This window comes from Salvelinus alpinus, chromosome 17 (assembly GCF_045679555.1).
Source record: "Salvelinus alpinus chromosome 17, SLU_Salpinus.1, whole genome shotgun sequence".
In the NCBI taxonomy this organism is placed as follows: Eukaryota; Metazoa; Chordata; class Actinopteri; order Salmoniformes; family Salmonidae; genus Salvelinus; species Salvelinus alpinus.
Genome location: NC_092102.1, coordinates 34181657 through 34204810, shown reverse-complemented (window position 1 = coordinate 34204810; position 23154 = coordinate 34181657). Strand labels below are relative to the sequence as shown.

The following is a 23154-nucleotide window of genomic DNA, read 5'->3' as shown; positions in this document are numbered from 1 at the left end:
GTACATATGTAGACATTTCAGTGACTGGTGCGAACTGCTGTAGAACCTGTGAAGTCCTCCCACAGGGAGGAGTGTTGCACGGGAGTTGAAAGAGTAGGCCTTCAGGACATCCTTCAAGGACATCCTTCATATCCACTGCTTCCACTGATGCCAAAATGCTTCAGTAATCACAGACCACATTATGAATGCTTTGTAAACACACAACATGAAATGTACATCAGTTCATCACTACAGTACTTAAATACAGAGACAGAATGTACTATCTTATTTGTTTCCTTGATGGATGGAAATGTCTTCTGTACCTGGACATGGAGTGAGAGGCTCCCAGTAAGTAGTATCGACTTTCCAGGCTGAGCCCTTCGTCTCTGTCAGTTTTCCACATTCTTAAGGACAGGTCCTGAGACGTAGTGACTACACGTAAACGATCCTGAGAGACAATCCATTTCCACACACTCTTACAAATAGATTTTTATTCCATGAGATATCCTGGCTAAACAAGGGCCAAAGTATTTTAAAGAATACATCTAGGGGAGAATAGAATATTGATCTAGAACACTGCAGATACTATGCATTGTGCTGACATGAGTTTCCCTGATACTAGTAGAGCACCAAAATAAACAATCCAATCTTATCCATGGTTATTATCATCCGTAGTAGATACGCACAACAAATAAGACTGAAAACTTTACCACATAAATGAAGGAGATTGGTCCATTAGGGTCCTTGAAGCTACTCTTTTTGGCATGGGTAGCTGGCATGGGTAGCTAGCTTGCTAATTGTTTTTGTTCGAATTATGCATCTGGACACTGTACCTAGTAGTGGGGAGTCGACTCCAAATGAATCGATTCGTCGACTCCCATTTCTGGGTGTCATGCTGGAATCGACTCCTAACATTCAGTATTGTTGCAACGGAGGAAACTATTTTCCGTAGTCTACTTCGTGAACACACTTTCGCATCTTTCACAGCAACGAAAGAGCAACCTAGCGAGAGACGGAGGGGTCACAGCCAGGCATAGGTAGGCATGTCGGCAACCAGGGAGAAAGTCCGAATCGTGCATCGATAATCAAAAGATGTAGGCTATAGGCTAACGCAATGCTGTATTTCGCAATTTCTTTGCATGCAATGTCTCATGCAAGTTCACTAAAGTAGGGGCTATCAATGAGTAGGCTGAGCTATTCTACTCGCGACAGACCGAAGACCAAACACATATTTAGCGATTTTCATAGCAAAGAGAAAGAGGACCAGGAGAGGGAGAGAGAGCAGGTAGAGAGGCGGTCGGAACCGTGCACTTAGGCTATATTTTGGTAATCTGTATCTAGCAATGCCTCGTAAATTCACCAAAAGTATATGCAATAAGGCCCGAGGAGATGTGGTATATGGCCAATATACCACGACTAAGGGCTGTTCTTATGCACGACGCAATGCCTGGACACAGCCCTTAGCCGTGGTATATTGGCCATATATCACAAACACCCGAGGTGCCTTATTGCTATTATAAACTGGTTACCAACGTAATTAGAGCAGTAAAAATACATGTTTTGTCATACCCGTGGTATACGGTCTGATATACCCCGGCTGTCAGCCAATCATCATTCAGGGCTCGAACCACCCAGTTTATAATGAAGTATATATTAGGCTATCAATGATTATGGCTAAGATATTCTTATAGTGCCAGTGAATTGAAGTTGAACATTGCCAAATGCATCAGTTTAATTAGGCCTAAATGTCCAATAAAAAGTATTGCCTATAGCTTATTTAATGAAAACCTGGTAGCTCTCCACAAACAGGGTTGGAGAGCCCTGTCCTAGGCAATAGATCGCAAAGCAGCATCCCCGCTAAACTTTTTGGAAATGGCAAGTTACAGTTTTCCCAATTGTTTACACACTAAAATTGGAACTTGAAACGCAATCACAGAAACCTGAAACTCATGTACCAAATCCCTAAACCAAGTCTCCAAAATTGCAAGCACAATTCCAGCTTTACACTCAGCTTTCAATTCTATATCACACTTTTTGCAAAACACTACACACAGTTCTCTATATTAGGCACAACATTCGAAATTAAAATCTCTTTAGTCCCTTTGGAAAGCAACGCCAATCACAATGCCAAGCTCTATACACCAATTGGCAACACCCACTCCTCACAGGTGTAAACACTAGTTGCTGAATGGTTCACTTAGAAATCAGAGCTTTAGCACTAGAAAAGGCCACAGATGAGCTCTCCTGTTCTGGAGGAAAATGGATGTCAATGGTGAAGAAAGAGCTGGAGGTGAAGGAGTGAGAGTAAGAGGAGGACGAGGAAGTACAGTTGTCTCAGATGAGATCAGGGCCACATTGGTTGACCATGTGCTCAACCATGGATTGACTATGAGGGAGGCTGGGCAGAGAGTTCAGCCCAACCTGAGCCGCTACACAGTTGCATCTATCATCCGTACATTCAGAAATGACAATCGGTAAGTTACCTACCATCTACATTATGCTCTTTATGTATGTATACTGTAGTATTCTGCAGTCCGAAATATCAGTAGGCCTATATTACAGTAATATAATTTCATATTGAAAGAAAATAGATTATTTTAGCTTACTGTAACCAATCATATCATATTTGTGGTTCTTCTGCAGAACTGAGAGATGGCCAGGCCATGGTGGAAGACACCGGCTGTTCACACCAGAACAGGAGAACGCTATTGTGAACATGGTGGTGGCAAACAATACCATTAGACAATGAGAAATCCAGAACCACATAATTGCAGACAACACAATATTCAACAACATTCACCAGGTGGGCTTGTCTACATTGGACCGTGTATTACAGCGCAACCGAATCTGGATGAAACAGGTCTACAAGGTGCCATTTGAGAAAAACTCAGAGAGAGTTAAAGAACAGCGCTATGAATATGTACAAGTACTATACTGTGAATTTACTATCATATCAGCACTGTATAGACACATTACAGTACTGTAATCCAGTGTATTGTGCCTCACCATATTGACTGCTCTAGGTCTGTCACATATTGTCTTGTCTGTTTCAGAGAGTCTTAGAGCTGGATGCTGCTGCAATTCAGGACGTTTATATTTACATTGATGAGGCTGGCTTTAACCCAGCCAAAAGAAGGGGATGGGGACGGAACATTATTGGCCCCCGTGCCATTGTGAATGGCCCTGGACAGCGTGGAGGGAATATCACCATGTGCGCAGCCGTTAGCCAGCAAGGCGTCCTCCATCACCATGCCAACCTTGGTCCCTACAACACCGCCCTTCTCATCACATTCCTGGACACACTACATGGCATCCTCATTCCAGCCGAGTGGAGGGATGGACCAGAGCAGCCCAGGTATGTTGTCATCTGGGACAACGTGAGTTTCCACCGGGCTGATCTGGTCCGCAACTGGTTCATCGAACACCCACAATTTATTGTTCTATACCTCCCACCATGTTCTCCATTCCTAAACGCAATTGAATAGTTTTTTCTGCATGGCGATGGAAGGTGTATGACCGCCATCCCCTCGCACACATGCCTCTTCCCCAGGCAATGGAGGATGCATGCGGTGAAGTTGACGTGGTGGCTGGATCCGTCACTCCAGAAGATTCTTTCCCTGCTGTTTAGCCAGGGAGAACATCGCTTGTGATGTAGATGAGGTGCTGTGGCCAGACCAAAATAGGAGGCAGGATGCAGCCTAATGTCTTTTTCCTTACATTTTGCATGTGTTTTTGTCTTTTTGTGTTTAGAGTTTAGAAAAATTGAGCCACTTTCATTTTTCTTTTTTTACAGAAAACCCTTTATCTTCCTGAATGTTTTTCCTGGTTTTCTCCTGTTGGGCATGGAAAGTGTTCCATACAAAACACAAGTGTTCAAAAATACTGCATTTTGGAAGTAAATGACAATGTTTTTGTTACTGTATTGCATTTGTGTGTGTTTATTTATGTATATCTGAGTAGGTATACATTACTGTAACAATATTTTACAGCCGGCTACAGTGTAACGCTGAAAATGCAAAAGGCATAAACCTACTGATGGGATATGCATCAGTGTGTTGTTGGTTGGTAGACAGATCTATTCATGTGTCATTTTGATGCACAAAAAAAATATTTTGGAAAGAGAGAAAACAGTTTTGAATGCAGTGTTTGCTTTTGCTAGAGATTTGCTAGAGTTTTGCATTTTGTGGTTTTGTGTTTTGGGAAAATGGGGCAAAGATTCAGCAAACGTGTGTAAACAACTGTGGAAAACTTTCTCATCCATAAACAGTCAAGTGCAAATACGGTTCAGCAGCGCAAAGCAGCAGGATGTTGGGCATTGTTATTAGGAAGGATGTCTACCATTTATAGATCGCTAAAATAATGATTATGATCACACTTCATAAATGTAAATATTATAGGGAGACCTATACATTTTGCAGCCAAGCACGAGTTATCAGTGTAGCCTATTATCGTCTAGACACGGTGTTGAAATATCGTCACGACTACAATAAAAACCTCCAGGCTTCCATCATGAGTCAATTCAATTTGAGAAAAAAAAAAAGAATTACAGAGGGCAGTTTGGAAAAAAGAATCCTGTGTGAATCGTCCTCTAGTTAACATTAGCCTTCTACCTCTAACTACATATTGAACTTCCATCCTCTCAGGCCAGGGGCACAACAATGTATGAATAAATGCTTGGATCAGAATCGCCATTATAATCATTGGCCAGTACAGAGAATTAAATCAAACCAAATCCCTACCTCCATCCATGGCTAATTTAGGATAGGGCGGCAACAAGGTCATACTCGTTTGGACTTGACAGTATCAAATAGATGGCCTACACGTAGAGTGACAGAGGGGTGCTGTTTCACTTGCTCGGATGCTTTCTCCTGTGAGATACATTCAGACTCTTGCGAATTTAAGGAAAATTATGAAACACCGAGAGACGTAAGATGAAAATAAAAACATAAAATACTTACTTTTTTGGGGAAGCCTGGCTTCGCTTGGCGTCCATGAATATACGCCACTGACTTTACCGAACATCTTTACTGAACTTTAGACATATGAGTTACCACCCCCGGTCTCAGGGATGGTTAACTTCGGAAATTCCTTTGGTCTCTATTGAGTTAGGTAAATCAGCTTTTAGGTTTCTTGCACCTTATTTGTGGAACAATCTTCAAAATGTTCTTAAATTTGATATTTTGGTGCCTTTAGTGCAATTCAGAAAGGTGATTGAGGACCTTATTACTGATGAATGTTTGTTTTTTATGACCATGTTGTTCTTTTTGCTTGCATTTTGTATTTATATTGATGTGTTTTTTTTCTGTAATTAATGTAATTCAGGGCTCATCTGTAAAAGAGATATTGGTCTCAGTATGACTCCCTGATAAATTAAAGGTTAAATTAAAATGAGATGGTGTGTATGAGCATCCATTAAATTTGTGTTTTGGGAGTCGAGCAAGAGTTGACTCCTATGACTCCAACCGTTGGAGTTGAGCAAGAGTCGACTCCAATCACAAATCCAAATCCTGGAGTCGTGCACCACTAACTGTACCAGCTTTTTTTGTTTCACCTGGCTGCTGTTTCCCGATCTTTTGAAAACATCAATTGAAGCTTGAAAGGAATGTGAGATGCAGTAAAGGAATGCAGTACTGAGACAGAGGGCTCGTAGTGAGGACGACTGGCTACTACTCTGAACTGTGTGTGGTGAGCTTTCTGGTGGCCAGAGCTGCTGAGGCATCACACAAGGGGGTGCCATACTTTGTGAAGGAGAAGGTTCAGTAGCTACACAACTGTTTATTTGTTTTTTGAGCTTTTGAAGTGCTTTGAGATTATGAAAAGTGCTATAGAAATGTATTACAGAGTGTTGCTGCCCTTCCCTTCCAGAAGGATGTCCGAGGTCTTGCCCTCAAATACCAACAATTTCTCCACCTGCTCAACTGAAGTGGGAGGAAATGTGTGGCAGTTAGACCAAAAAGACATTAAAAACACAACCATGAAAATGAGTACAACTGACAAAATGGCACTTGGGGACAAGCTTGTTAAAGTAACAGGTTTCGAGAATCTAAATAAATTAAGATATTAAACGTCTCAACTCGACACTTTACCCTGGATCTCTGACTTGTATCTAGTATTTTTAATGCTGATGTCGAACATAGAGAAAACCAATTAGTGGCAAAAAAAATCCAAATAGGGCTGCCTGTGTAAATGCAGCCTTATTGAAATAGCCTAAATTGGCAATTCCATGTTAACAGAGTGACACTGAGATTTGGATTTTTCACTTTAAAATGTACATCAAACAAAAAACAATGATTGCAAAGTTAAACAAACCACACAACTATATGCAGAAGGACCACTTTTAACAATTTCCAGTGAAACTTTGACAAAAACACATTTACTTGAAGAACAGTGCAGATGCAAAGTTTGGAAAGAGAATAAGGGCACAAACAGCACAAACCATCATTATGTTACCAAACTTTGCATCTGAGTACTCCGTTATCGTGGAATTGCCCAAATCTATCAACAGATATATTACAAATGAATAATAGCATTATGTTTCAAAGTAAAGCAACCGCTTGACAAAAGAGCAACAATATGTGGAACGTTATTCTGAAACAGATAGAGAATAGGCTATATTCAAAACTAGAATTTTTACTTATGCTTCTGAGAGTTTATTGTGACTCTCTTAGCTACTTTACAGACACTTGATGCTCGGATTAAATAATTTTCTGGAAAAAACGACAAATCTTAAATCAGACAATAATTTTACTTTTTACAGATGTGCTGTATTGCTGGCTGTCAAATATAATTTCAGCGAATCTTTATTCAGTTTTCAACGCTACCTATCTTAATTCGTCTGCAGATGGCGCTATTATAAATGGTAAAACTTATCCAAAACAGAGACGCAAGGATGCGCTGGACGTATGTGATGAAGGAAGGAGCTGTCACAGGTAAGCAAGTTATGTACAAATTGTGCCAACATGGTACATATAAAGGTGACCATTTGCTGACATGTTTTAATTCAAAGTAGGTTATGTGGACAATTTATTTAGTGAGTGCAATGAAAATGTATGCATGCAATTTAATTTGAGATGAGTTCGGCAGTTCGAGTTGGGCTATGTTTATTTTTGAAGTATAAAGGAAAGATAACATACATAGACACAGTTTTTTTTGACGCTACAGAAATCAAAGTAGTAGCCTATTTAATGATAATCATACGCCATTAGTGAAAATAATATATTCTCATTATCAACGCACAAGATGTACAACCATCACTATCCACTGCGTGTGTGCTTTCATTTATTAGACAGGTAAAAGGCTTACTGAGTAGGTGAACTGACACAACTGGAATAGTTGTGGAGAGATTCAGCCCAGGCGGGATTCCACAGTAGGGCCCTATGTCTTCTCTGAACACGCCCCGGATATATGAGCCAGATATATAGATCATGCGGGTAGCAAATGAACTGTGAGAAGGAGATAATCACACTACAATACTTTCTCATCCTTAGTTTTACCTGTGACACCCTCGCAATGACAAGCCGGCGCAGCAAAGGGGACACTTAAGGGGAATTTACGGAAATCATTACAGCTAGGAAACTATATCAAATAATTGAGAGTAACTATTGGGGATATTCGTTGGTATCGACTTGGAGTAACTTTGGATACTTGGACAGTGACTATCGGAGAATATCTATCTATTCATCATTTTCGCTTACACATTGCATGAAACTGAGAGTGGAAGCACCATGAGTCGGAAAACTAGACGCTGGATTTTTCGGGTTTTGCTTTGCCTTGGGATTGTCTATTTGAAAATCGGGTGAGTTTGATTCTCATAGGCATGTTCATCTCACATTGTTATGTTCCTAAATATCAAAATATAAAACATAAAGAGTATAGACTATAACAGAACGTTTCGGATGTCATTTTGTCATTTTGTTCCACGGGCTACGTTTCTATAAATTAAAATTTCTTTCAATTATTGTAATTATCCATCTACGTAAATTATGTTCATTGTTCATTTGACATTGGCCCGTGAACAATGCAAGGTTTCTGAGAGTTTGTTTAATTATTCTGTTCCAAAAAGTCTATCGAGTTGATGGAAAATCTGAGTTTTTACAATTAGAAACCACATGACGAAGTTTATTCCGATCTCTTGGCCCATACAAATCAAATACATTAAGTTTATAAATTAGGCTACAGAATGCTTCAGTTTAGTCCTTTCTATTTTGTAACACACTTGTAGATTACTCAAAGACAGGTTCATTGAGTTTAAGGGAATATGTCTCGTATTTCTACAAACCAATAACCTCAAGAGGCAAGGAAAACATTAAGTCTGTGCTTTTAAATTGTATGAATGTATAACCCTATTTCATATTATAAACATGTAATAAAGCTTTAATATACACGGTTGTATCTAGGAGTTTGAAAACCATGTTGTCCATATAGCAATATCTGGCAGTCACTTTAATTCCATGTCTAACTCTTGTACCCTCACAGTGGTTTTTCATCCGTGGTCGCGCTAGGTGCGAGTATAATCTGTAACAAGATTCCCGGGTTGGCTCCCCGACAGCGGATAATCTGCCAGAGTCGCCCCGATGCCATTATTGTCATCGGAGAGGGAGCCCAAATGGGGATCAACGAGTGTCAGTTTCAATTCAAAAATGGGCGCTGGAACTGCTCTGCGCTTGGAGAGAGAACGGTCTTCGGAAAAGAGTTGAAAGTGGGTATGTTGCAAATCAATTCAAGTTTGGTTAGAGAATTTTTAAATGTCATTTCATTACTGAAAATTTCCCCAATTGTATAATATATATAGGCCTGTGGATTAGCTTTCGCATTGTGCGTCAAGAGCGCACAGTGCCGCATGCAGCCAAATGTCCCGTATCCTTTTGAGAACCTGGCATAGCCTATATATTCAAATGATATTTGACACAAATCGTTTGTTGATTTTCTGAATATTATCTACGGACTCATAGGTGCTAATATATTTCCCCTTTTTAATGTCACCAGTGCGTATACATTCCTGTCTTTAGGCTATATATACTTGCATTATGTGTGCGTCGATAACATGGACACACTTTAGAGAAAGAGTATTACGTGTCCATTTGAGAGCAACATGCTGAGGCAATTACAATATGTTCACTGAGAGATTTAAAAACGTTTCCCATAGGCTATACACTAGAAGTATCAACAGGCAACTTAATTGTAACAGCATACACATTTTCCCAATAACCTAAATTATCATGGTTAGGTTGAAGCTGTGTCATTTACTTCCTATCTCTAAAGTCTAACACTGGTCTTACAAGAGAGAGCCAGAGTGAGAGAAAGGAGAGGAACTGAACAAGTCCAAAAGGTATCAGAAGCCAGCATAGTAACAAAGCTCTTGTGAACATTGACAGCCTGTCTTTTCAGTGCAGCGTAGTCTCCTGAGACACATATTCACTGGTCTTTATCTTTCTCTATCACTGGGTGCTGTGGCTCTCACAGTAAAGACGACAATCTTACCACGGGTATAAGTTACAGTGGATAGAAAGTACAGAGAAATAAAGTCCTAAAATACTAAACTGAACATACACAGGGGAATAATGAAAGACAGGAAAGGTTCAAATGAAGTACTGAAGCTACCTGGTCAGGCAATAGCATTGATGAATGTATTGGATGTATTTGGGGACACAGGGATGGCCTACAGTAGATGCAGGCTCATGGCTGGTACAATGGAGGCTGAACTTGTTCAATAAGAACTTTTCCATGTTGTGCCTATCAAACATGCCCTGGAGTTGTCTGAAGGACTTCTTGGAGTATGCTCCTGTGCATAATATTGCACAAAGTCACAGATACTCTGGATAACAGAGCAGCTGATGTTGATCCCAATGTGATCAGATATTCAGCAGATGGTGAATCTGTGGCAACCACCAGATTGTTGCATATTCAGGGTGCAACTAGAATGTAGTCTAGGATCTTATCCTATCCCAACCTGGAGTTGAGCTCTTCAACAGAGTCGCACACAACACATGTAACTAATAGCATTGTAATAGAAAACTGTTGGTGTTTAAACCATCAATGACAAGTAGCTACACTCTTAGAAAAATGGGTTCCAAAAGGGTTCTTTGGCTGTCCCCATAGGAGAACCCTTTTTGTTTCCATGTAGAACCCTTTCTACAGAGAACCCAAAAGAGTTCTACCTGGAACCAAAAGGGTTAAACGTGTACCAAAAAGGGTTCTTCAGAGGGTTCTCCTATGGGGACAGCTGAAGAACCCATTAAGGTTCTAGATAGCACCTTTTTTTTAAAGAGTGTAGACTACAGGATAGCTACTTGTCATCTTCTGATCTCTTATTTCCCTTCATACAATGCATTACTATAAATCCACAACTAGTGCGTTCAATAGCAGATCGCAATATTATTGGTTGGTTGGCACTATGAAAAGGTCTTTGCTATCTACAGCTGTTGGTGTGAAAGGCATAATCCTCTCCTGCTGTTCAAGTGAAAACGGTGGTCTTTCACAATATGTTTTCTTCATGAATGAGTGGTTTAAGACATTGAAGAGTTTGGCATGGACAACCATGCAAAATAGATTGGTTTCACTGATCAGATTAGTGGTTAGAAATGAATGCCATTGTTGATGTCTAGCGTGAGTGGGGTGGAGCTTGCATGCTCTCACTTGTGGCCTAGGAAAGGCAGCCTAGGGTTTTTTTGTTTGCAGGGGTGCAAGGTGCATCTAATGTTTTTAGTATTTCAGTAGTTTTTCAGTAGTATTGTGTGCGTTGCGTATCAACCAACATGAATACTGAAATAACATTTTATTAGACTTTTTAAAAATAGACTTTTCTACATATAACGTGCAATAAGAGTATTCATATTCAACACTTCAAAGCATTGCTTCCGTTGCTTTTAGGTCTTTCCACTCAGGTCTCATGACAAAGTACTAAATAATTCCTACCCTCCTTTGTTTTGAACCAATGATCTGGGGAAAAATGAACAGCGGAGCAGCCAGAACTGACTGACTTTATGCTGGCACACCTTCTTTTTTTGGCTCGGGGCCAATCGAATCTATAAAAACGTCCACATAATTGATGCCTCAATATGAGTTTTTTTCCAATGGCAAGGGCACAGATCCAAGATGTTTATCAAGAACAGGGCAGCAGCACCTAGTGAATCTGTGTTCACCAGAAAGTACCGAGGATGGTATCATGTTTGTTTTGAGGAAATGTCAACTGGAGGAGTTTGTTTACATAGATATGATGGATATTGCCATCAGTAGCTTATTGTTTGTATATACTCTAGCTACATAACTTCAGATGCAGATATTTCACTCTCTATGCATGCACACAGAGAATTCATGTTTGGTTAATAATAAGATTGATATCTGCGACCCATTTGTTTGCATCAGGAAATAATGTTAAACTAAACTAACTCATTGGAAAATTACACAAGTATGCACTTGTACATTAAAGCTTGGTATTAAAACTTGGTATTAGCCAGTTTCCCTGTTCCCTATTTACTTATCATCTTGAGACCTTGAAATACATGCTGTGACTAAAATATTTTTGCAAGAAGCTCTCTCTTTAAATCATGGCAGGTTAACCTTAAACTATTTGCCGATAATTCAAACACCCCAGTGTGCGTAAATGATTTGTTAGTCGGACCTTGGGGAGATAACCTCTGGATCAAGATCCACCCTGCAAGAATACACAGAGCGTACCAGGCTCTGATCGGATCAATAGCTCTTCCTTCTCCAAAGCCCTCTCATTCATACTGCTTTATTGACTTGGAAGTTCACAGCCATTTTGGTTAAAAGGCAGGCCAGTTTCCAGATTACCTTAGTCATTGAGTGGTCGTGAGTGAGACTGACAAAGAGTTTGATATGAGCACTCACACTTAATGGTTAATCTGCTTTCAAATTGCTATTTTTCAACATACAGTATACAGTATATTTTATATACACCATTTAGACGGAAGTATGTAATGAAAATTCAGATTTCCTCCCTTATCCCTGTTCTATTTATCAAGTGGTGAAACATACAGCTGTAGCACCATAAATAGATGCATTATTCCTGATATCAGATATCTTCCAGATATCACACTCATTCATCATTAAAAGTATGAACTGCAAGTCAGTAAAATACTCAAGTTCCTCCTATGTTCTCTCCTAGGCAGTAAAGAGGCTGCGTTCACCTATGCCATCATTGCGGCCGGAGTTGCCCACGCCATCACTGCAGCCTGTACGCAGGGAAACCTGAGTGACTGCAGCTGTGATACGGAGAAGCAGGGTTTCTACAGTAAAGGCCAGGGCTGGAAGTGGGGAGGCTGTTCAGCAGACATCAGCTACGGCCTGGGCTTCTCGAAGGTGTTCGTTGATGCCAGGGAGGTCAAACAGAACGCCAGGTCTCTCATGAACCTGCATAACAACGAGGTGGGACGCAAGGTACGTGACCACCCACTCCAAAACTTGTTTCTTTCTCCATAGGGAAGGCTCTTACAAATGTGCTATCTTAATTTGAACAGTTTCTCAATGCAGTAAAATATTCCTGCAGCAACAGGAAATGTTAATCATTATGTGGATTTTAATTAATGGACATTTCTGTAGGGGTTGATACATTTTCTGTTAGGGCAAATCAAGTCTGAAATGTTTACGTGGAAATTATGAGCCTTTTTAAATCCCAAATATACTACAAGTTTACATTTCCGGCTGTGCAGGAAAATCCTCTGAAACAAATTAAGATAGCACATCTGTAGATTGAAGGCTCCATGCATTTTCAAACAGAAAGCCAGATCTCTGATGAACCTTCACATCAACGAGGTGGGATGCAAGGTACATGACTACACCACTCCATTTCCTGTTTCTCTCTCCATAGGGAAGGATCTTAGATGGAAGGCAGCATGTATTTTCCATGGTAAAAATGTCATCCCAGCAAACCGAAACTGGATCCCAGAATATTTAATTAGGTGATGTAGGACCATTCTCCCAAAAACATTTCAATACAACAAAATCTGAGGGTAGTTCACTCAAAAAACAACAACGTTATTTGTGGTATGAAAACATCAGACAAACATAGATTTTTCGGAACAATCTCAGTAATCTCTTATAATTTCTTTACTGTAATCAGGAACTAGTTTCTTGAAGATAAAATATGCTGTAGTTTACCCAAACGGGTACAGAGAAGACTTGAAAGTAAAGACCGAATCTAAATCTGAGACCGAAGTGTTGGTTAACGACATGGCCTTCCGAATGTAGGCTAGACCTCAGTAACCATGGCTGTTGTGATTTAGTAGTCTCCACCATGCTCAGAAGCGAGTGGACCTTGCCAAGGATCTGGGCATTGGGGCCAAGATTAAACAGGCAGTGAAATAAATGGAAGCTTTTAGGGGGGGAAGAGCAGTTTAAGTGGCAGGGTTTGATTACGACCCAGATCTCTGGGCTGAAAACAAATTGACACTGTACACTAGAGTGCTCCCTATGCTCTGCACTTTTGGGAGAAGATACAGTTACTTCAGGTTTATCACAATACCTAAATTCCTTGGATTGTCTGATATTGCAGAGTCAAGCACTTATTGTGTGTGATAGTCTTGTGCCACAGGTTTCTATGTGATACTTATTGTCCATAACCTCTCCTAACATCGTAGAATCATATCTACTGTATCACCATGTCTCTTGGGAGCGGTTACCTGCCTAACGAAGACTTTAAAGCAACTTATGTGAGTCACCTGCTGTTTTGTATGGCTTGTAGTCTGTCAATGACTAACACTGTGGCAAATCCCTAGAAACAACCAAGATGGATCAAGGACTAGGGACTGTTCACATTCTCAGATCAAGGCTCCTGTGCATCCATGGCTGCAGCAAATAATAGATCAGCCCTGAGACTCCAGCAAGTCTGCAAGTCAAAGAAGAAGCGGAATAATTGTGCCAAACAACTTGGGCGAGGCACCTTAGCAGTACACTGGAGTTAGTGAAGAGGAAAGAAGCACCTCTCCCTCCAGAGTCAAGCCTTACCCCTCTCTCTCTCTTCTTTCTGTGCCACAGAGGCCTGATTCAAACCACCAACACGTACCCAGACAGACTGAAAAGCCTTCACTCACACATTGTGCTCAACAGCTCACTGTTGCCTTTCTGTGTGGGGCCTGAATTCATCCCGCTTATCTAGACAGCTAAATTGCCTCTCACAGTGAGACGGGCTACACTAGTGGATTCAGATCAGTTGGGCTTTTTCTTTTTTCCTTCTCCTTGGTAATAAATGGCCTCTCTGTTTTGATAGTTATCCCCCCTCCTTTATTTATGCTAATCAAAGCAGTGACACTGAGCAGGAGCGCGGTTCACAGCCCCCAGGTCCAATACGACCAGACAAAGCCTGTCACAAGTGTTGGTCACAGGGCTACTGATGGATTAGGAACTGGGAAGCCAAGTGTTGTCTGGTATACCACGGAGGCCTAACTGCAAAGACCGTTGTTTCTCCGCACTTTCATGCATTTGTATACATTTCCAGTAAAAGGCACTAAAATACAATCTGTTTTATTGATTCTAGAATTTGTGGACAAGGAAAATCAATATGCATTGTTCTTATGCAACATAATTAAAGGTTTTTCACTTGTCATTGATTGCGGGAACTCTCCAAATCTCTATCTATTTTAGCATGTAGATAGTAGATACCAAACAAACTCCCCATACAATTTAGTTCAAGGAATTGGGACAAGTACATTAGTGTAGCTATAGTGTTGGCTGTGCCTTTTCAGGTTGAGATAGCAGACACTTGTAATAGTCATCGGAGCAGGCTTTAACAGTAATCCACATCATTCAGCAGCTTGTCCATTCACTCCTACACACAAGGAGACTGTAACCTGATCCAGAATTATGGCTCCTGTGTACAGTCTGAATAAAGCTACTGTTTTCTAAAGGGCTGTTGTATTCACAAGTAGCTAGTTACTGATCTAACGCTGCACTGTGCACACAATGTTACCCACTTCCTTGACGTTTACATACCTGAGTCTCAGAGTATGTCACTGTGCTATGTTGCTATTTTCAGCAATCAAACTATGTAGGCCTGTAATTTACTTCAACATCCACTGACTCTTGGGCCTGCACAGAATGTTTTGATTTCAGAGGATCATGTTATTATGACAATAAACATGGAACCCTTGGGGCCATTATCGTGCAGTATAAGTGCATTATAAACATAATAGTATGGTATGTTTGCAGATGCTTTTCTTTTTCAATTACCTACTTTTATAAATAGTGATAGAAGCTTCAGCAGATGGTTTGCAAGGCCTGTAAAGGTAACCTCTCTCCTGGTTGTTTGTGTGTCTAGATCCTGGAGAAGAACATGCATCTGGAATGCAAGTGTCATGGTGTTTCGGGCTCCTGCACCACTAAAACCTGCTGGACTAAACTTCCCAAGTTCCGCGAGCTCGGCTACATTCTCAAAGAGAAGTATGCCCATGCTGTGCACGTGGAACCGGTCAAAGCCAGCCGCAACAAGCGGCCCAAATTCCTCAAGATCAAGAAGCCCTACTCCTACCGGAAGCCCATGGACACAGACCTTGTGTTCATTGAGAAGTCCCCTAACTACTGCGAGGCGGACCCGGTGACAGGCAGTATGGGGACGCAGGGCCGGATGTGTAATAAGACTGTTACGCAGCAGATCAGCGGCTGTGACCTGATGTGCTGTGGACGAGGGTACAACACACACCAGTACTCCCGCGTGTGGCAGTGCAACTGCAAGTTCCTGTGGTGCTGCTACGTCAAATGCAACACCTGCAGCGAGAGGACAGAGGTGTACACCTGCAAATGACAGTATTTATTGGACCGTCGGGTGTGTGTGTGTGTGTGTGTGTGTGTGTGTGTGTGTGTGTGTGTGTGTGTGTGTGTGTGTGTGTGTGTGTGTGTGTGTGTGTGTGTGTGTGTGTGTGTGTGTGTGTGTGTGTGTGTGTGTGTGTGTGTGTGTATGTGTGTGTGTGTGTGTATATGTGTGTGTGTGTATATGTGTGTGTGTATGTGTGTATATGTGTGTGTGTGTATATGTGTGTGTGTGTATATGTGTGTGTGTATATGTGTGTGTGTATATGTGTGTGTGTGTGTGTGCATAATGGAAACTTTTTTAGGTAATGGATCATTGCTGTTTTTGCAGCAGTACTGCAGCAGCAGTAGACATAAGCAGAAGATGGAACAACAGCGAATTTGTCTGCACACAATGCTCCTTCTTCCCTCTCATTGGACATATACTGAGATGCCTGCAACAGATCACCATAAAGGGAAACACACTGTGTCCTGGATGGCAGGATGGGACAGCCTCAGGACATGAACTATAACACACTGCGCTATCTGCCAGCCAGCCAGCCTATGTTTTTGGACTAGGTGTCAATGCTGAGACTGTTAAAAAGCTATGGATGGATGTGTACTATCTGTTGACTGTAGAGTGAATGGATTCCCCCAACGCTCACCATAAATCAATGCTGGATATAATGCTGGACTGTGCTACTACTGTAGTTCTCTGTACCTGTACACTCTTAGAAAAGGGGTTCTGAAAGGGCTCTTCAGCTGTCCCCATAGTATAACCCTTCCAGGTAGAACCCTTCTGGGTTCCATATAGAACCCTCTGTGGAAAGGATTTTACATGGAACCCATAAGGGTTCTACCTGGAACCAAAAATGATTATTCAAAGGGTTCTCCTATGGGGACAGCCAAAGAACCCTTTTCGGTTGTAGATAGCACATTTTTTTCTAAGAGTGTAGCTCAATAAGAAATGCTATGCACAAATGAAATTAAACAGCCATCGGGAATATTTAACACACTGTATTTAGAGACAAATAAATCATATTAATTTATTTCATAAAGAAACTACTGATTTTATCCATTATGGAGCAAGTCTTAATTGTGTAGATGGTGGGTTCTTCCCCAATGAGAGTTTTTGTTATTGTTTTGTTTGTTAATGCAATCCAAAATAGAACTTAGAGTCATACACTGGAATTAGGTCAACCTGGAATATTATGTTGCTCAGATTGTTCCAGGTTAGGCTGGTAATAGGCTACTGACATTGACTTTCTCATGAGTTTGTGCTTAATCTGAAATCGTACCCTATTCCCTCTGTAGTGGCTCTGGCCAAAAGTAGTGCACTATATGGGGAATAGGGTGCCATTTTGTACGTGGACTTAGTCTTCCTTCTGTTTGCTGCTAGTCTGGAGAATCCCTCACTGTGGTCTAAGGGCATCAACACTACTGTCTGTGTTGAATGACAATGCTCACCTCAAGCTGACTAAATTTAACAAGACATATTCAACCAGACACTCTTTTTGGTAAATATTGGTAAAGAGAGTATATTTTGAAAAAGCCTATTTTTATATAAATGTCTTATTTATACTATTTCTTCTGGCATAATTCAATATCACACTCTTCCCTCTTTATCCCTCTGTTAAATCCATGTGGGAAAATGTACGATCTTGTGTTTGCCACTGCTGTCACTTCATTGTTGTACTGTATACTGTATGTTATTTGGAACCATGTGTTTGTCCCTGTGAATATATGGCTGTGTTCAAACTGCTTTGTTTACTGCACTTCATGACTGCTATGGTTGGAATACAGGAACAGGATAAGACTAACAAGCCATGACTCTGAGGGTTTCATTTCACTACTAACCCTGCAGATCTTTATTTGATCACCCTGTTGTAGGAGAACTTTCCTGCACTGTAAGAAATGTCAAACTTGTAGTGTATTTCAGCTTTAAAAATACTTACGTTTGTAATTTCCCCTTTGAAATTTCAGACTTGAGTTAGCCGAAAAAAATGTATGAATGTATCAACCCGTAATTATAACCCACATAATAATTCACATGTCCTGTTGCTGCAGGATTATTGTCCTGCTGTAGCAAACAGGCTCAAATGAAGATGATACAGAACTTGCACGACAAGAGAGGCAACTCAAATTGGTTCTGATTTTCAGCCTAAATATAGCCTGGTCTCTAAATCCACAATGTTATTACATATTAATCACATGTTAACTACACATTAATTAACTATGGGCTTTATTACTTGGACTTTAAGTTGATTGTATTGTATGACAGTTTTATGCTGCCATTAGGCTACAACACGCCACATTGAGCAAACTATTATTTGCTAAAGACAATGAAGCTAATAGACCATAGATATCATATGTGATCATGGTAAGGCTTAAATGCTTAGAGTTAAATCAATCACTGACACGGTTCACTCTATGGCTGCAAACTGTGAAGTAAGCAGGGGAAAAGAAAAAGAGACATTCCTGGAGAAAGTGCCGAAAGTTATTCAGACTTAATTGAGGGCCCATCTTGGCCTCAGACTGGGAAGGACGCGGTTGAATGTAACGGAGGAGAAAAGCGTTTGTGCACTAATGGTAGGATGTTGGTGTAATTGATGAGGCTGGTTGGGCTGGCTGTCACGGTGGTGATGACTTGCTCAGGCAGGGAGGAGTTGGAGCTGTCAGCTGATAGATGACCAGCACATCTGCTTCATTCACTCCTAAAGCCCCTAGTTGCTACAACAACTCCCTCTGCACCCCAGAAAATGTGAGGCAGTCCAAAGGAGATGCCGGCTGACATGTCAGGGAAATGTTAACGATGCTCAAGCCCACAATCGCCCACTTCCACTTTCCTAATAAAACTAGAACAGGGAGAGAAAGGTGTTAACGGATAACTTGGTTGCAATGACCCTCTGAAATAAAGTTATATATGAATTTGGCCAATAGCTCAATATTTCACAAATTTTGTGAAGACCACTTACATTCCTACAGTGAGGGCCTTCATTCATTCCCTAATAAAATCTTTTTCTGATGTAATATTCTGTTACAGGGCCGTATTCATAGAGCATCTCAGAGTAGGAGTGCTGATCTTGGATCAGTTTAGCCTTTTAGAATAATGAATGGATAGGGTGGGGGGCTGATCCTAGATCAACACTTTTACTCTGAGACACTTTATGAATATGGGCCCAGCGCTCTAAATAGGGGTCCGGCTGCACCTGAAGTACTCTAACAAAAATTATACTGGAATGTATTGCGATTGTTGACCCCTGAAGAGGGTTGTAACTGTGACTTATTTGTGGTTGAGAGAAAAGCTTCCAGTGTTCATTGCTTCAATAGAGTCCAGCATAAGAAAAGGCAGCTGGCTAAACAGCCCTGGTTAAAGTTAAACCAGGGTTTGTGTTGAAAACTCACCACATTATCACATTGTCTAAAGAAGTCTTCCCGCCCTCTACATCTCTGAGGATCTAATATGGGTCATCTTAGGCCAATTCACACTCACTTAGTCTTCAGCTAACCTTTCAATGACTGTGGAGAATCTCAGGCTTGGGTAGATTCTGTGAATGATGCATCCTTATGTCAGAGCTCCCCTAATGGTTCAGCATCCATTTATGGTGAGTAATAATTAAATGAGGTGCTGTTACAGTCATATTGTCAGTGACCTAAAGAAGCCTTCACATTGGATCTGTTTGTGTTTGTTTGTGTGTGTGTGTGTGTGTGTGTGTGTGTGTGTGTGTGTGTGTGTGTGTGTGTGTGTGTGTGTGTGTGTGTGTGTGTGTGTGTGTGTGCGTGTGCGTGTGCGTGTGCGTGCGTTTGTGTGTGCGTGCAAGGACGTACGTGTGTGTGTGTGTGTGTGTGTGTGATCCACCTGCCTTGTGACTCAGTAAGATCTACACCACAACAGAAGACACAGTCTCTCCCACACCCCCCACAAACACACTGTTTCATCAAACCAAAACCCCATGTTCTTTGATATCACGGCATAAGCCAGACACTCTTAATCAAGTTAGAGGATCACTGCAATACTAATTATACCCTTAACTGTGCTTCTCCATAAACAAGACTGTGTCACTGCCAAACCATTCAGGGGTGTAATAGACATGTCACTCTGAACTGGGGGGGTTGTACTCTTTGAAGGTTTGTTTACAAATACACAAGCACAAACACACACACATGTACACACACACACATTGATGCCAGGGGTAGCACCTGCGTTACCTGGAGATTGGCGGTAGTGACTGATTTATAGTTAGTAGTCTGGCTGTATCTCTGTGTTGTTGCTGGAGGCTTGCCATGGCTTCCCTATCTGCTGCTGAGACCTGCTACATTAGGGCAGCCATTCAGTCTGCTGTAGCTAGTACCCACCGTCTAAATCACTCATTATTCATTTAAAGCACTTATAACTTATTCATTCTCAATATCACCTGTTTGGAATAGTGATGAGATTGCCCGTCAACAGGTTTCACCTGATGGAATCTAACATCAGTGAGTCTTTGGCATCTATTTGAGATGCAGATGACAGCAATGTAGTCTTACCACTAATATTGACATACAAAACACAGAGTTCAACTTATTTTATCTTAATTCAAGGCTTTTGGTGCCGCTCACCAGATTTGGCACAGAATTTAATTCTATAAAAATGTCAGCTCTACTCTTCATACTCACTTCAAATCAAATCCAATCAATTTGTATTGGTAGCATACACGTGTTTAGCAGATGTTATTGCGGGTGTAGCTTAATTGTTGTGAGTCTACCTAACCATCCAGAGGATTAGAGTCCAGCGATAACATTTCATCTTTCCAGCTTTGATTTGTGAACAGGCTGGCTATATATGGTATGCATACAATGACATCTATAGTAGCGGGAGGTGACTCACAATTTCACGGCATTAAAAGTTTAAAGAAATTGGAAATATATACTTATTTACAGTATCTTAATTCAAAACAAACCAGCCTCTATGTGTCAGAACAATAATTAGCTGGTTTCAAGCACTTCACTCATAGAACACCAGTAAAGACAGTAATTTGGGAGAGGGGGAGGAGAGAGAAAATGTGCTTTCCACTCGTCTGTCTGTCTGTCTGTCTGTCTGTCTGTCTGTCTGTCTGTCTGTCTGTCTGTCTGTCTGTCTGTCTGTCTGTCTGTCTGTCTGTCTCTCTCTCTCTCTCTCTCTCTCTCTCTCTCTCTCTCTCTCTCTCTCTCTCTCTCTCTCTCTCTCTCTCTCTCTCTCTCTCTCTCTCTCTCTCTCTCTCTCTCTCTCTCTCTCTCTCTCTCTCTCTCTCTCTCTCTCTCTCTCTCTCTCTCTCTCTCTCTCTCTCTCTCTCTCTCACACTGTCCATAAATCTTCTGACACATGATTCTGTCAGTCACAGGTACTTTTGTTTTTCCTCTGGTTGGGACATGCACAAGCACCTGAGCTCTGCAGCAGTAAATTGTAGAGTACAAGGTCTCTCTGAGATATGGGCACATACACTCATTGTGCAGTCTCTTAACAATGTGTGCGTGGTGTTGGAGGCCATGCGATTGAAGCGGCAGATAGCCGACAGTATCCACTCCCCACAAGAGAGATCCTCCAAGCAACCCTCACAGGGTCTATCTGATTTCCCATGTAAACACGTTTGGCATGACAGCCTCCTGGAATTGTCGTCAGGAAGAGCCCCTGACAGAGGTCTTCTCAGCTATCTAGGGGACATTCAAGTGGAGGATACCCGTTCAAACAGCCCCTGTGGTGGAGAAAGCTCCTGAAATATGTAGTCAGGGCACAGCAATGCATATGAGCAATCAAGAAATGAGACCTTTGAGTGCACTGTTTAAAGACCGTCTTTGATGATTGTCCATGAGCTGTGTAATATACTGTAATGCAGTATCGTCAAAAGATCTCAGCGGCCCCATGCGATACTTTTCATTTTTTCTCTGTGAGTAGTTTGAAACAGGGTATGGAAGGCCCTCATGCCCGCCCCCCTCTCTGATAACGTCACCTGAGCCAAGCTTACAGTAATCTGCCGACGTCTCGGGCGTCCTGACACGGGATGTTTTGAACAAAAACACCAACCTTAGTGTAACCCCACAAGGCCCAGAGACACTTGGGAAATATCCCTGATCTTCCTCCAGCAGTATGTCTGCCGGCAAGCCAGCCAAGCTTTCCTCTCTGGTTGACAGTGCAAAAGGTTTATAACTAACCATAGAGTTGCTCACTCTCACTGTCAGTCAGTAGTTGCCGACGGATTTCGAAAGCCCTCTCCAACTAGTGTTCACCTCACCGGTTCAACACACATAGATGTAGGATCTTAATTTGACCACTCTTTTGTTGCTGAGAATTTTCCTGCACAGAAGGAAATGCAGATGAGTTTCATGATTTACATGAATTCAGTGAAAACATACACTAACACAATGTTATATTAACAGTATTGCACTTTTCATGTAGCCTAATTTTGGCCAGCTAATAGCCTAACTACCGATCAAACATTATGGACTAAATGGGCAAATTCAGTTGCTGCAACATTATTTTGCTGCGACAATACTGGTCAAATTAAGATCCAACATCTGTAACCCCATGATCTGGGAACTGGGAAGAAGAAAGGAACAGCATCTAACTTCAAATTGAGCCAAATCTTCTCCACTTTTTCAATTAAAGAGACTTACTCTTCGGACTACTCCTTCATATTAACATGTCAAATGTCATGTTTCTTTGATGTTGAAGTGGTGATGCCTGTCTTAGAGAACGGTGAGGAAAGGTGCACAAACAAGTCATTGTGGAATAAACATTCTGTGTGTACTTTACTGATGGTGCCATAGCTTCCAAATCCTGTCACTTGGCTGATGGGTTCAGAGGGAGTTGCAAGGCATTCTCTCCTCCAGCATCTTGCTACCTGCCCGGACTTGCTACTAAATGTATCATTGCAGAGAGCCATGTAACACTTTGAGCTGATGCTGCCAGTTTAAATAACTAAGCCATGTGGTCAGAGCTATTATATCATTCATCTTCTGTTCCTCGACTCCTGTTGTGCCAAGTGATGGATAACACCCAAGGCTGTAACCGGGGTTTGAGTTTTAGTGAGGTTCCAGAATTTTTTTTTAAAGTTGAAGCTCATTTACTGCATTTCTATACATTTAAACAACTTTAAAATGCTATTTGAAAAAACAAGCAAAAATGACCCCAGCCATTATCACCTTAGCTGCTGTAGGTTCCTTCACCTCAGTTGATCTACAAACACATAACCTATTAGCTATACAATTGCAATGTTATACCCCTGAAAGGGGGGAAATATGAGAAATTATTCACAATGATACATACTGTAGCATCAGCAACGATACAAAAATGTCTGATATTCTTTAAACTGTATTGTTTGCATTTTGATTGCATTTGAATGTAGACTATAAGGACGATAGGCCATGTGGAGATGTTCATATGGAAACACATCTTCTTCTTTTGTTCCTAACTTGTTT

General features: G+C 41.2%; 1 protein-coding gene and 1 long non-coding RNA gene across 2 annotated transcripts; both read left to right on the top strand.

Annotated features, from left to right (window-relative positions):
• Positions 1 to 880: 880 nt before the first annotated feature.
• On the top strand, positions 881 to 5370 carry LOC139542815 (uncharacterized). The gene is made up of 2 exons (XR_011668550.1): positions 881 to 2453; positions 2623 to 5370. It is a non-coding gene; the product is annotated as an uncharacterized lncRNA (long non-coding RNA).
• A 1976-nt stretch (positions 5371 to 7346) lies between these two features.
• Positions 7347 to 17543, top strand: LOC139542814 (protein Wnt-7a). Its single transcript, XM_071348675.1, has 4 exons — positions 7347 to 7774; positions 8455 to 8681; positions 12107 to 12378; positions 15254 to 17543. Exons 1-4 carry the CDS (start codon positions 7704 to 7706, stop codon positions 15734 to 15736), a joined length of 1053 nt encoding a protein of 350 aa, XP_071204776.1. The 5' UTR covers positions 7347 to 7703; the 3' UTR covers positions 15737 to 17543.
• Positions 17544 to 23154: the final 5611 nt, after the last annotated feature.